The sequence below is a fragment of the Calonectris borealis genome, chromosome 23 (genome assembly GCF_964195595.1).
Source record: "Calonectris borealis chromosome 23, bCalBor7.hap1.2, whole genome shotgun sequence".
NCBI classification, from domain to species: Eukaryota; Metazoa; Chordata; class Aves; order Procellariiformes; family Procellariidae; genus Calonectris; species Calonectris borealis.
Genome location: NC_134334.1, coordinates 3,042,855 through 3,055,663, shown reverse-complemented (window position 1 = coordinate 3,055,663; position 12,809 = coordinate 3,042,855). Strand labels below are relative to the sequence as shown.

At 44.9% G+C, this 12,809-nt stretch overlaps 1 protein-coding gene across 12 annotated transcripts in view; it reads left to right on the top strand.

Annotated features, from left to right (window-relative positions):
* Positions 1–1,850: 1,850 nt before the first annotated feature.
* The window catches only part of ATAD3A (ATPase family AAA domain containing 3A), a 36,249-nt gene continuing 25,290 nt past the window's right edge, over positions 1,851–12,809 (top strand). For 6 of the 12 annotated variants that reach the window (XR_012677037.1, XR_012677041.1, XR_012677039.1 and 3 more), the window contains exons 1-9: positions 1,855–2,011; positions 2,503–2,579; positions 3,202–3,303; positions 4,871–4,930; positions 5,873–5,942; positions 7,437–7,602; positions 8,321–8,390; positions 12,325–12,480; positions 12,712–12,768. Coding sequence is in view for 7 of the 12 variants with exons in the window: in XM_075172325.1 (XP_075028426.1) it covers positions 2,535–2,579; positions 3,202–3,303; positions 4,871–4,930; positions 5,873–5,942; positions 7,437–7,602; positions 8,321–8,390; positions 12,325–12,480; positions 12,712–12,768 (726 nt within the window). In the remaining 5 variants the exon portion in view is untranslated. Of the gene's footprint in view, positions 2,012–2,502; positions 2,580–3,201; positions 3,368–3,870; positions 4,287–4,405; positions 4,517–4,870; positions 4,931–5,872; positions 5,943–7,436; positions 7,603–8,320; positions 8,391–12,324; positions 12,481–12,711; positions 12,769–12,809 lie in introns of those variants that run through there. The other 6 variants (XM_075172327.1, XM_075172326.1, XM_075172330.1 and 3 more) reach the window with 5 other exon arrangements.

The window sequence follows — 12,809 nt, the reverse complement described above, 5'->3', positions numbered from 1 at the left end:
GTGGGGGGGGACTATAAAGAGCTTCATTTGTAGATGAGCTGTCCCCAGGTTTTCTTCAGGGTCCTTGCACCTTCTGATGCCTGTGGTGTTGGCTATTGTTAAAGATTTAACTTGGAGTTGCTAGTGTGATCTGCTGGGAGAGTTCCCATCTTCTTCAGTAATACAAAGACGCCTGTATCAAGACCACGGGTTTTCTGAACACAGCCTTCCAGGAAGGTGCTGATCTGTCAGGAACTGGAGTGGTTATCCCACTCGGCTCATCTGTTATCTAGATAGACACCGAATGGTTTTCTGAAGGAAAACAGCATGCTTCCCCAATTCCAGAATTTTGCTAGAGCATTGTGTTCACTTGGAAGAAAATTGCTCTTAAGTGCGTACCGCTTGCAGCCTTCCCCTGTATAATCCCAGGCTCACTGAGTTGTCAAAGTACAACTATAATTAGGATGCCCTAGCTAATTTCTTAAAGCAGTATGGAGGTTATACCTGGCTACTGTCAGCCAGAAGGGCATTTAATTTACTGTGCTAGATGACTGCCTGGTACAAATAGGCTTAACTTTGACAGCTTCACTAAGAAATATCAGCCAGCGTACACCTCAAAGGTATGAAGGTTCAGGGGATGTTTTTAACACTGCCAAGATGAAGGAAAATACAATACGAAATTGGTGCTGATGGTACAAGCTGAGTGGGAGTTTCCATTCCAGACAGTGAAATGTGCTCAGAAAATAGCCTACAAGAGCAATTATAGATGTTTGTTTAGTGCTCGTCTTTTTCCTTTTGTACTAAGCAGTACTGCAACCAAATCTTTATTAAACATTCAATATGTATTCTTTGACCCAAGATGAAAAATTAAAAATGTAAATTAGAAAACTGCAGATAAAAGATGATTCATTATTTTGAGGAATAGGGCTGGAGTGCTTGGGATATTACCCCGCAACAGCCATTAACTCCTTAGCCACTCTGTTGCCTTTCTAAAACCTGCGCATGGCGCTATGGAATCGCACAGCAGAGCCAGCGCTGGTTTTTTAGAACAAGCAATGAATCTGCTAGGTCACCAACAGTAAAAAAACAAACAAACAAAAAAGGCGAGTCTGATAGAAAAATCAAGCATTCTGCAGGAACTTTTTCAGAGACTGACTCAAGCGTGCGATTGGGAAGAAACACGAATATTTAAAGAAAAAAAAGACACCTGAACGACTGCCCCCGGCCTGCTTCTGAATGCTGGCGATGACCTAGGCCGTGTTCTACATTTTGCACCATTTCAGGCTGCAGGATTTGACACGTGAGCTCTAGGGATGTTTCTGATTTTTACAGCTACTTTCCTTCCCTTTTCCTCTACTCCCCTTTTCTAACCGCTTTCGCGTCGTCTTTCGCAATACAAGCAACGTCATCAGGAGCAGATGTGCAAGTGACGTACACCTCTGTGTCATAAATTTATTTCCTCCTGCACTCCCCTTAGCAACGCCACACCACTCCCGTTGCTACGGAGGAGCGCCGCCCGACCTAGTTTGTCCTTCTCCGCTCTCCGTCCCCGGCCCAGCGGTCCCGCCCACTCGCCGGCTCCACAGCCAATCGGCTTCCACTCGCTGGCCGAGCCCGTCGCTTCGTTCCGTCAATCAGAAGACGCATCCTGCGCCGCGTGACAGAGGCGGGGGAGGAGAGGGGGCGTCCCGCGGGTGACGCACTTCGTGCGACCGCGGCCGGCCCAATGGGAGGCCGCCCCCGCCGCCGTCGCGCACGCGCGCGGGGAGCGGCGCGTCCTCCGCGTGCGCGCGTGCTGCCGGCGGCGTCATGTCTTGGCTCTTCGGGCTGAACCGCGGCGCGGCCCCGGCGGGCGGTGGGGACGCGGCGCCGGGCGCGGCCGGACTCTCCCTCCCGCCGGCTCCGGGCGGCGGCGGCGCGGCGGGGGGCGGCGGCGCCGGGGACCGCCAACCGCCCAAGGACAAATGGAGCAACTTCGACCCCACGGGCCTGGAGCGGGCGGCCAAGGCGGCGCGGGAGCTGGACGCGTCCCGTGCGTGAGGGGCCGGGGCGGGGTTCGCGGCCGTTAGGCGGCACCTCGCGTCCTGTCAGGTCCCGCCTTCTCGGAGCGTGTGTGCCCGCCGGCCCGGGCAGGGCCGGGGCAGCCTCGGGCTCTTGCAGCCCTCGCCCGGGGCCGCTGCTCCTTGCCAGGGGCCCGGCGGCCTGTGGGGCCCCGAGGCCGGCCTATACGGCCCCGAGGTCGGCCCTCCGGGTATCTGGCTTCCTCTGATCGCCTCCTCCAGGGCTTGTGAAGGGGGAGGAAGGTACTGGAGCACCTTCCCAGCAGGGTAGACCTGTTGACTTCAGATCAGGGGTGTGCTGAGATTACTGAGCAGCTATCGGCAGGGAGGGTTGAACGTATGGTTTGGAGCTGTGCACTGGACAGTCCAGCTAGCGCCAGGTTGGATTGAACAGACTGAGCGTTCCCTTACTTGAGAAAAGACCTTTGTACTCTTGATAACCTCTTCCTGCTGTCACTTTCAGGCCATGCGAAAGATGCTCTTAGTCTTGCCCAGATGCAAGAGCAGACCTTGCAGCTGGAACAGCAAACAAAACTGAAGGTATGTTGGAAGTCATCATTTGTTGTACAGCCAGCCCACCTTAGACGACTGCCAGGTTTGGGGGGGGCATAAGTCAAAGTCTCATTTTCTAGCAGTCTGCAGAGGGTGTTAAGTTTTTCTTGTCGCTGTTCAGCTTCAGCAAATAATAGTTATTTGCCTCTTTTAAAAAAAAAATAATAATTCTGGAAGGTGAAGTGCAAGCTGATTTGGCCTATTCTCGGACATATTTTATGGCTTTGTGTATTACTTGTGTGTCCCAAGTGGTTTTGTAACTCCTAGAATATCATCACTGTTTTGGGGGAGTGACAAGGCTTTTCTGCAGGGAGCTTTAAAGTAGTTGGCTGGAGGACAGACTTCTGTTTCTTTTATAAAGGAATTTGGGGATTGTTTGAGTGTTGGGTTTTGTGTTTTTTTAAAATAAAATGTATTTAATCCTGAAATGGCTAATTATGAGATTTCTTACAATCATATTTTATGATCATATTTTACCTTTCTTGTGTCATTAGTCAGCTTTGCAGGGTACCACTCCGATTACAGATGGATTTCTTGGAATATAATTGTCACTAGCATTTCTCTATAGGATGACGTATTGAGCTCATTTGTGGTCTCTTTATCTTACTAGGAGTATGAAGCTGCCATAGAACAACTGAAGAATGAGCAGATACGGGTACAAGCAGAAGAGAGACGAAAAACGCTCAGTGAAGAAACAAAACAGCATCAAGCAGTAAGGGAATGAGGGGGAAGCCACGTGATGGGAGACCTTGTTTGTGTCCTCCTTTATGGAAAAGGCAACAATGCATTAATTGCCCCTTTTGGGGGGCGGGGGAAAGGGGATCGCGGGCAGCCATAGATGTGAGGCAATTCACAGACTGAGCCCATCTTCTACCCTGGCTTTGTAATGTTGAGCTTGACTTGTAGTTATATGCAGCTTTGTTGTCTTGAACTTTTGTTACGAGATTCTTGAACATCCAAAGGAACCGGCAGTAGCAGTTACTCTTATTGTGTGCTCTCTGAAGTTTTCCTAAAGGAACTTTCAGGGAAGTGCTGTTGAACATGCTGAGATACACTTGTTTGTGTCTAACGGCTGATGGCCTTAAAAGGTTGAAGACTGCTGGCTTATCAAGTATATGTGTTAGCCTGGGCAATGAAATGGCTCTTAAGTTATTTGGATTTCAGTCTTAAGGAGCCTGCAACCCTGTTTCTTCCAAGTTTGATCTTTTAGACTGGAAAAAATACCTTACGAGGAGAAGTGATACAAATCTGACAGTTACCAGAGGCTGTGTTGTGAGCGATGTTGGTGCTTTCTGGTATGTTTTAGCATGAGTTACTGAAGTGGCAATAATACTGAAATCAGGGAAACGTAAGCTAACTTTTATCCTAATAGCTCACATATGGTGACTTTCTACTTTGAGAGCACAGGAAATTAGGGGATTGATTAATTCTAATTGATTATCTAACTTGGGAAGATACCTAAAATTGCGTATTTGGCACATGTTGCTTTTTGTCCCATCAGAGTTTGGACTTTGAACGGGGCTGGCTCAGGAAGCAGGTTTCACAGTCATCTGCTCGGTTCATGAGTTAGCTCTTGAACTCTTGCAGTTCACAGGGCATCATCTGAAGTCAAAGCAAACTTGATCGTGATTTACTTCTGAAGTGCCATGCTTTACAGTTGTTGAGGAGATATGCAGACAGCAGAACAGCTTTCAGGTCATTTGGAAGAGAGAATAATATCATCCCTTGTACAGGGTCCTCCTTGCTGATGGATAGGGGCCCTCTGACCACTTTCAGTTGAGTGTAGATGACATGGGTTTATTTGCCGGTTGCAGTGGAAAATCGATGAGAGAAATTAATGAGGAACAAGAAAATCAATCAGAAACAGAGCTCATCTGACAGGCAGCGTATCTTGACAGTTCTATTGCTTGCAATCGCCAGTCCAGGTAACGTGTTTTAGTACATGAAAAACATGTTTTTCCCAGTAAAGTAAGTCTTCTTTTCTGGGCCAAGGAACACTTGTTCTTTGGTTTTATATCTGTGATACCTTAAAAGGAAGTCAGACTATATAGATTTTTCTGCATAGAGGAGTTCTTGGTGCTGGCTGAGGATGTTTTGCCCCAAACCTTGCCCTGTTCATATTCAAACCCGGGATTATTTTTTGTTTTGTGTGGAGTTTTTTGTTTTGTTTTTTCCCCCTGCATGTCCCAAACCTCATTGCCCTCAGGACTAGGTTCTGTCTTAAATATCTAATCTTTATATTTTGAATACTCCTCTTTTTTTTTTTTTTTTTTTTGAAGCGAGCCCAATACCAGGACAAATTGGCAAGGCAGCGCTATGATGAACAGATGCGACAGCAGGTATGATAGCTTCCTTCTCTAACCCAGCTGGGAACTGTATAGTAGCTTTCTGTTGTGGTTTAACCCCAGCCGGCAGCTCAGCCCCACACAGCCGCTCGCTCACTCCCCCCGCAGCAGGATGGGGGAGAGAATCAGAAGAGTAAAAGTGAGAAAACTCGTGGGTTGAGATAAAGACAGTTTAATAGGTAAAGCAAAAGCTGCGCACACAAGCAAAGCAAAACAAGGAATTCATTCACCACTTCCCACCGGCAGGCAGGTGTTCAGCCATCTCCAGGAAAGCAGGGCTCCATCACGCGTAACGGTGACTTGGGAAGACAAACGCCATCACTCCGAACGTCCTTCCTTCCCCCAGCTTTATATGCTGACCATGACGTCATATCGTATGGAATATCTCTTTGGTCAGTTGGGGTCAGCTGTCCCGGCTGTGTCCCCTCCCAACTTCTTGTGCACCCCCAGTCTACTCGCTGGTGGGGTGAGGAGCAGAAAAGGCCTTGACTCTGTGTAAGCACTGCTCAGCAATAACGAAGACGTCCCTGTGTTACTTTCCAGCACAAATCCAAAACACAGCCCCGTGCTAGCTGCTATGAAGAAAATTGACTCTACCCCACCCAAAACCAGCACACTTTCTTAAGTCAAAGTGGTGATCTGGGACTGTGCCCTATCGTGCTGGCCAGATGGCTGGTGCCAGGCACAGTTGCTTTCATCTGTACTATTTACTTGGCATCAACAGTGCTGGCCAGGCAAATCAAAAAGGTCAGGAATTAGGACAAAGCGGCTAGGACCGTGGGATTGAGTGTATGGATCTGGGAGATGGGGAGAGGAAGAATGCACTTCAACCTGAGCGCTAGCTTCTTCATTTGTAGTACTTAAGCTTACATAAATGCCTACTTGACCGAGTTCTTACAACTGTAACGCATCTTCTGCTGTCATCTCTGCCTGTAGCAACTTGCTAATGAAGAGAATCTGAGGAAGCAGGAGGAATCTGTACAGAAGCAGGAAGCCATGAGGCGTGGTAAGCTAGTAATTTTTCTTTAGCCGGTGACAGAGTGGGTGGGCAGATGAGTTCTCTGTACTGATCTTTGACTCCTTGTCCATATTGGTTGATGCTCCATTAGGGTCATGTGTTAATGTCGTATTGGCAAGTAACGGGTAAATCCCAGTAGTACTAAAACTACAATTGCTTCCAAGATTAGTTTCAGAAGTGGCTGCACTCCTAAATGTCTGCCCTGTGGTACTTGGATTTCCCAATGAACTGTCATTCAAATGTCACTGAAATTCTGATTTTACGCTGGGACAATCTAAAATAGAACCAGTTTTGAGGAGGCAGGAGAAACAAAATAGCTCCTGGGAGGAACGGTTGAATCTGTGTCACCAAGTCTCCGTTCATTGTTTCCTATAGAACATAAAAGCTGAGTAATGAAGTTTTAGTCTGAAACTTGCTTTGTTTCTTTTCGTTGTTGTGGAATTGCCAGAATCACTGGGTTTGCAGAACTCCAGCGGGACTCCGTAGGGCACAAGTCTTAGAAATGTAAGGCAATTTGTGTATGACCAAACGGGATGGGAAGGCTGGTTTGCTCCGTACGCGGACGTGGACTGCTGTGTTGTCTGCTCCTTGCTGCCATCTAGTGTACTCTCAGTGTTGGTCGGTATCTTCGAGGGAAGTATTGTAGCAACCATGTAACAAAGCTCAATGGTGAAACCCTGTAGGAGAAGGTGATTTTACTCTTGTAGTATCCACCTACTCATAGGCACCAAGATAAGAATGTCAAGGTAGCCTGTCCAGCATTCAGATATCGAGTAGCTGGGTGGTCCAGTCAGGATTTCTTGCAGTGATGTTGAAGATAGAGGGTGCTGGCTATGAAGTCCTCATCTCATCTTCTGGGTTGTTCTTGGGTTTCTCATTCATTCTCCATTCACATCAATGTGTCTGTCGCAATTCTGTGTGTCTGAAGTAACAGCTTCCAAAATCCTGTTTGGGACAGCATTTTACAGGCAGCTCCAGTTGCTTCTCTTCCTTACAAGCAGTGTATATTACACTGTGTGTGGTTACTTGCCCTTCATTGTCTATAGCGTGTCACCCTTCCTCTCTGAAATGATGTTGATGAGCAGCAGCAGTGCCTAGCACTGTGGTTTTTCCCTGTCTGTTGCTTTATCCCTTTTTGTCTAGCTCGTCTCTGACTAAAGTTTGCCCTGAGCAATTTTTCTGGTAATGAACTTCCAGAACTGAAGCATGATTATTGTCTTGCAGTGGCCATCTGGAAAAGGCCACCTATTTGGTGTGTGATCCCTCTGAGCACGGAGGGAAAATTCCTTGTCTGTCTTCTGTAATACTGTACTGGTTGGCTGCCTTTTGGGGGAGGGTGGGAGGGAATTAAGGTCTTGAAGTCTGCTGCTATGGGACCACACACATAGCAGGATGAAGCAGTGCATCTCTTTCACCTGCCTGCTACCTGGGATTAAGGCAGCCCAAAAGATTGTCCTCTTCTCTCCTTTTTGTTTTTTTAAGCTACTGTAGAGCGAGAGATGGAGCTGCGACATAAGAATGAAATGCTGCGTGTCGAGGCAGAGGCAAGAGCCCGTGCCAAGGCTGAGCGGGAGAACGCAGACATCATTCGGGAGCAGATCCGCTTAAAAGCTGCTGAACATCGCCAAACAGTGTTAGAGTCCCTCAAGTATGTGCAAGCCAGGAGAAGGGCATGGGTTGCCCTGCTCTTTTGCAGATTTCTCCCGTCATGTAGGAAACTTTGCTGTTTGTTCCTCTAAGCTCTGAGGAATATCAAAAATTAGTTTGTACACTCTTGTACCCTGAACTATAGGAATTAAAGAGAATCCTCTCTTTCACTTGTCTTGCTACATTGTTATCTGAATGTGAACCAAAGAGTTGCGTGTCTTATACAATTTTTCTAACAGATTACTTCAAGCCTTATTTGCTAAGATTGAGGCTCAGTTACTCTGAAAACTCTCAGAGTTCTTTCAGTTTACGAACATATGCCATAAAGGTATAAAGCAGTCTATCTCCAAAGGGGTGAGCATTTAGAATTGTAATTTGTTAATTTTAGGTCCTTTAAGATTTTGAATAAAAAAAGCTTTAGAATTAAATACCTTTTATTCCAGTTCAGCACTAATAATGTATTAAAGAAAGAAGTTGATATCATCTTAATGCTAAATGCTTTTCTGGATTTAATCCCAGATCAGGTGTAGACATCAGATGATTATAAATGTATTTGCCATGCTTGTTCATGTTTCAGTTCCCAGCTGAGCCCTCAATTAGTTTTGACTGGTTCTGAAGAAGATCATTATAGAGTATAAGGTTGTCTTGTAAATTGTTTCAATTCAGTCTTTGAAATCCCTTTCTCTTCTCCTGCTTGCCTTGCTGTTTGCTTACCATAGGACAGCTGGGATGCTCTTCGGGGAAGGATTCCGTGCTTTTGTAACAGACTGGGATAAAGTTACGGCCACGGTAAGATTGTGACTTGTATCAATAACTTCCAGAAAAGTCTGTCTGTAAATGCGTGTTAAACTAACTCCTTGCTTGGATATGCTTATAAACTGTAAACCATGGCGGGAGTTTGCTGCTCACTTAGTGCTCTCTGCAGGCCTCATTTAAGGAGATACTGTGCTTCAGATTTTTGTTCAAACTAATTCTCGTCTTCTCTGTATAGATAATTTGTTTCTCACTGGTCACAAAAGTTCTGGGTTTGATTGATCAACAGCATATAACTGTCTTGTCTTTGGAGGCACCGTCACCTTTACAAACATGTTTCCTGAAAGTTTGCCAGCTATTACAAGTAATAGATGCAAATTCTGTGGAAAAAGTAGATGGGTCTTTTTCACAAATTGTTTTTTTCCCACAGATTGTTCTAGAATTTGCTGTCTCTTATGTATGTAGGGGAGTAGGGGTTTTATCTAATAGCCAATTAGAGATAACTGCAGATTTTTTTCTTTGAGATCTTGAATACAATTTTTGTGTTTGACTAGGCTCTGAGCTGACAAGTTTTCATTCAGCTTTTTAATGATTGATGTTTGTTGTACTTTCATGATGCATGAACATCTATAAATGTTTATAGGTGAACAGAGCATTATGAAATGTTTAACGCTGCTGTTACAGGACATCTTTGCCAGTGGTGGTTTTTGGGAACAGGGATCTAATCCCTGTTTCCTCCCGCCCCCGGTGTCTTTTGTATGTTTGCAGTTAAACTGTCTTTTTAGGAATATTATGGAAAGTATATTGGAGATGTGTAATAGTTGATCTGGTGGACACAAAAGGGGTTTGTTCCCTCTAAACCAGTGGTCTCAAAAATTTTTTTGATCATGTACCCCTTGCAGTAAAAAATTTCTGACAACACTCCCCCAGAAAATAGTAAGAGATGCATCATGAAAGTTTGTTCTGTTTTGGTTTTGAATTATAATATTAAGGTACATGATTTTAAGGCCACAGAGAGAAATTCTTCAGTATTCCCCTTTTGCATGCATTCTGTCTCTGAGCTGCAGTTTCTTCCCACCAAGATAGCTGCCAAGAACTTGCCTGCTACTCTCATCCCAGGTGGATAGCAGACTGTCAGCTCTCTCTGATCAGGGAGTCTGAGGGTACCATTTTCATCTATAAAGGAGCACTCCTAGTCTCTGGAACTTCAAGACCTTGCAGGACATGTTCTAAAACTCACTTTGCTGCTTATGTCACAACTTTATATCTAATTTTGATGTAGCCTAGAGAGCACTTGGAGAACTGTTATGTGTGCTAAATAAATGGATTAAAAATTGGACCAACATCTTTTCACAGGGCAGAAGAGCATGGTAGTGGCTTCTTACGGACATAAAGTTGTTTCTCAGTGTACTACTTAAAACAAAACTTTACAGTGAAAATGTATTTTTAGTAGTGTGGCTTGTTAAAATGGGCATTTTGCTTTAAGTCAGTCACCACCATCTGCTCCACCCTCCGGTTTTATACACACAGACTGATACAAAAGGCACTTTGCCTGAGTGCACTGGGGAGAACAAGACATGCTTTTAGTGGATCCTTTTGTAATCTGTAGGCTGCACCTGGAATGCCTGCAGTATTCAGAGCCTTTTGCAGATTAGTGCTTGGTGCTTTTAGCTGCATGTTCTCTTGACCCAGATACCAGTTTCCTGCATTATGGTCATTTTTGCTTTTGACAAGCTCTTGTCTTGTGAATTTGGGACGTTTAGCTTAAAAGAAAAAAAAAAAAGTATATTTTGGAAAGGAGATAACACAGCTGGAACTCATATTTTCTTTTGCTTTGAAAAATGACTATAAGGTAAGAATTAGCCAGTTATTTTAGGATTCCTCTAAATTAGCCCTGGATTTTCAGCTCTTCCTGCCTACTGCTCTTTATCTACCTCTTCCCATCCAAGCAAAACCCCAAAGGTTCTGCTCAAAGCTTTTTGGGTTTTTTGGGTTTTTTAGTGGAATTCACTTCGCTTATCGGTCAGAGATTCATTCCTTTGCTAGATACTTCATAATAAACAGATAGGCACTGTAATCAGACTGATTTGTGGAGTTGGCATAGTAATTGGGGGGTTCTGTGAATACGAGAGTTGAATAATTTTCCTGTTTTGATACATAGCTGTCAGTCTTAAAGCTTTATTTCTCTGTGTCTTGTAACATGAACGTCAGTGAAGTCCAACAGTGTGAAATACTTCTCTCTGCCTGGATGGATCTGACGTATCAACCTGTGACTTTGCTTAGTACTGGATGTTGCTAAAGCAGATGGCGTAAGAGTGCATGAGATCATTTGTCACGGTACCTTGTTTTTAGAGGGATGCTGCTAAAAAGGTGGTCTCTTTTGTATTCTAAAGTCCCTGTAAACTGAGATGAATCAGGTGTGGTGGTCGTCTTATTCTTTGCATCTTGGAACTTGCAGTTCCAAACTGTTCATGTTGCCATCCAAAGCAAAGGTGGTGTCACACATTTAAGCAGAGTGAAACTGAACAGTATATTGAACAATGCCATCCTTGTTGTCCGGGAGGCTTTTGACCTTGTTCTGTACTTGTAGTAAAAGTCTGCTTACTTTAAAAGCTACTGCTGCAGCTTGCTCTCATATGCATTATTGGCATCTAGCTGTAAGCTGAACACAGCTGATTACTTGCACTGAGGACTGTGTGGAACAGTTGGTGGCCAATAGTTGCTGGCCTCTTCCCAAACACCTCTCAGTTTAAAAGTAATGCCCCTTGTTCCCTTGTATTTTCAGGTGAATAGGACTTTTGGTAAATCAACAGACTCGCTTGCATGTACAAACAGGTGGAACTGGAGGCTTAAGTTTTTGCACCTTAAGTTTTATAAGTGTTTTATGAAAGTTATCAGTGCTATCAGCCTCTGAGAATTAAGGAGACAATCCTATACGTGCTAAAGATTTCTGTAAAGTCTTGCTTTCAAATCCTGTCCTGAAATGTTATTCTCGGCAACCTCCTGGAGTGTCTTTAGCATTGTCAGCACCGCTCCTTGTCTATTCTGACAGCTAGCTACGGTGGAAAAAGCTGCCTGCAGGGCTCTTGGTTTAGTATGAGCCAACATAGTGCTAAACCGAGCAGCAACCATAAACCACAGAGAAGTCTGGAGTCTTTCTGCTTCACTGGCAAATTGATGGGAATGTCTCATGTTCTGGGGTTTCTGAAAGAACAATCTCTAATGCAGTAATGGTAATTCCCATGGTGGTTTTGACTTTGAAGCTCCTCTTGAGTACCTGTTTTCCTGTTGCGTTGGGTCTGGCATGACTGTTCACCTTTAGCAGGTGTACCCAGGCTAGTCCTTTTTGTTCCCTAGCGTGTACTGCCTTGGTGGCAGCCACAATTCACATGTTTGTCTTGGCATCTTTAGTTTGGCATACGCTTTCTTGTATGATGAGGGGTAGTCTGGCAGATATCATCTGGTTGATGTGGGTTTATTCTTAACTGCCTGCACAGAATACCTGAAAAAAAAAAAACCAAACCACACCAACTTTCCCAACGTGCTTTTGTTCATAACACTGGGAGCTAAAGCTTCAGCATTATGGGAGATACTGTTTTCTCATAGGAGGCTTATACCTCTGGTTTGTAGCAAAGCCTGATGGCTATTTGTCTTAATACATAGTCTACTTAGTTAAAAGTCGGAAAAGCCACACACGTTTTGAGCAGGGAGTACATACTTCTGGATACGTGACTATATGCACTACTTGTGCTTCCTCTTTCACGCTGCAAGGTGCAAGAGTACTAAATGCCCTGTGAATAGGGAGTGTGAGACCTTGACTACCTGAACAGGGATAAAACTTCTTACCAAAAATAAACCCCTATTGGTCAGCATTTGTCCTGAATCTTAATTCCCTACCACAGGGCGTGCTACACGCAATAGCGTTGCCTTGCCAAGTGTTTTTCCTAATCCTTCCCCCTTTTCTTTGCAGGTGGCAGGCCTAACCCTGCTGGCAGTGGGTGTTTACTCTGCCAAGAATGCCACGGCAGTAGCAGGGCGATACATAGAAGCACGTTTGGGCAAACCTTCCCTGGTGAGAGAAACCTCGCGCATTACTGTGCTGGAGGCACTGAAGCATCCAATCAAGGTAAAGTTTAGCTTTGTTTTTGCGTTGCGCTCAGCCATGCGGATGCAAAACTCCTTTTGCAGCTCTTTGTGTCAGGCAGGGAGCTGTCGATGGGTCTTTGAATAAATGTACTATTAGAGATAGCATAGGTGGGCTGAGCTCATTGTCATTTCCTATGACCTTTTTGTCCAGGTGTGTTGTCAAAACCGTGGTTGATTTCTACATGTCAGTAATTGAATTTGTCCTCTCTAGGTTGGTAAGCGTCTTACCAGCAAGGCTCAGGATGCCCTTGAAGGAGTTGTTCTCAGTGTGAGTATTCTATTTTGCTATCTTGGTCTGTGAAGGATGAC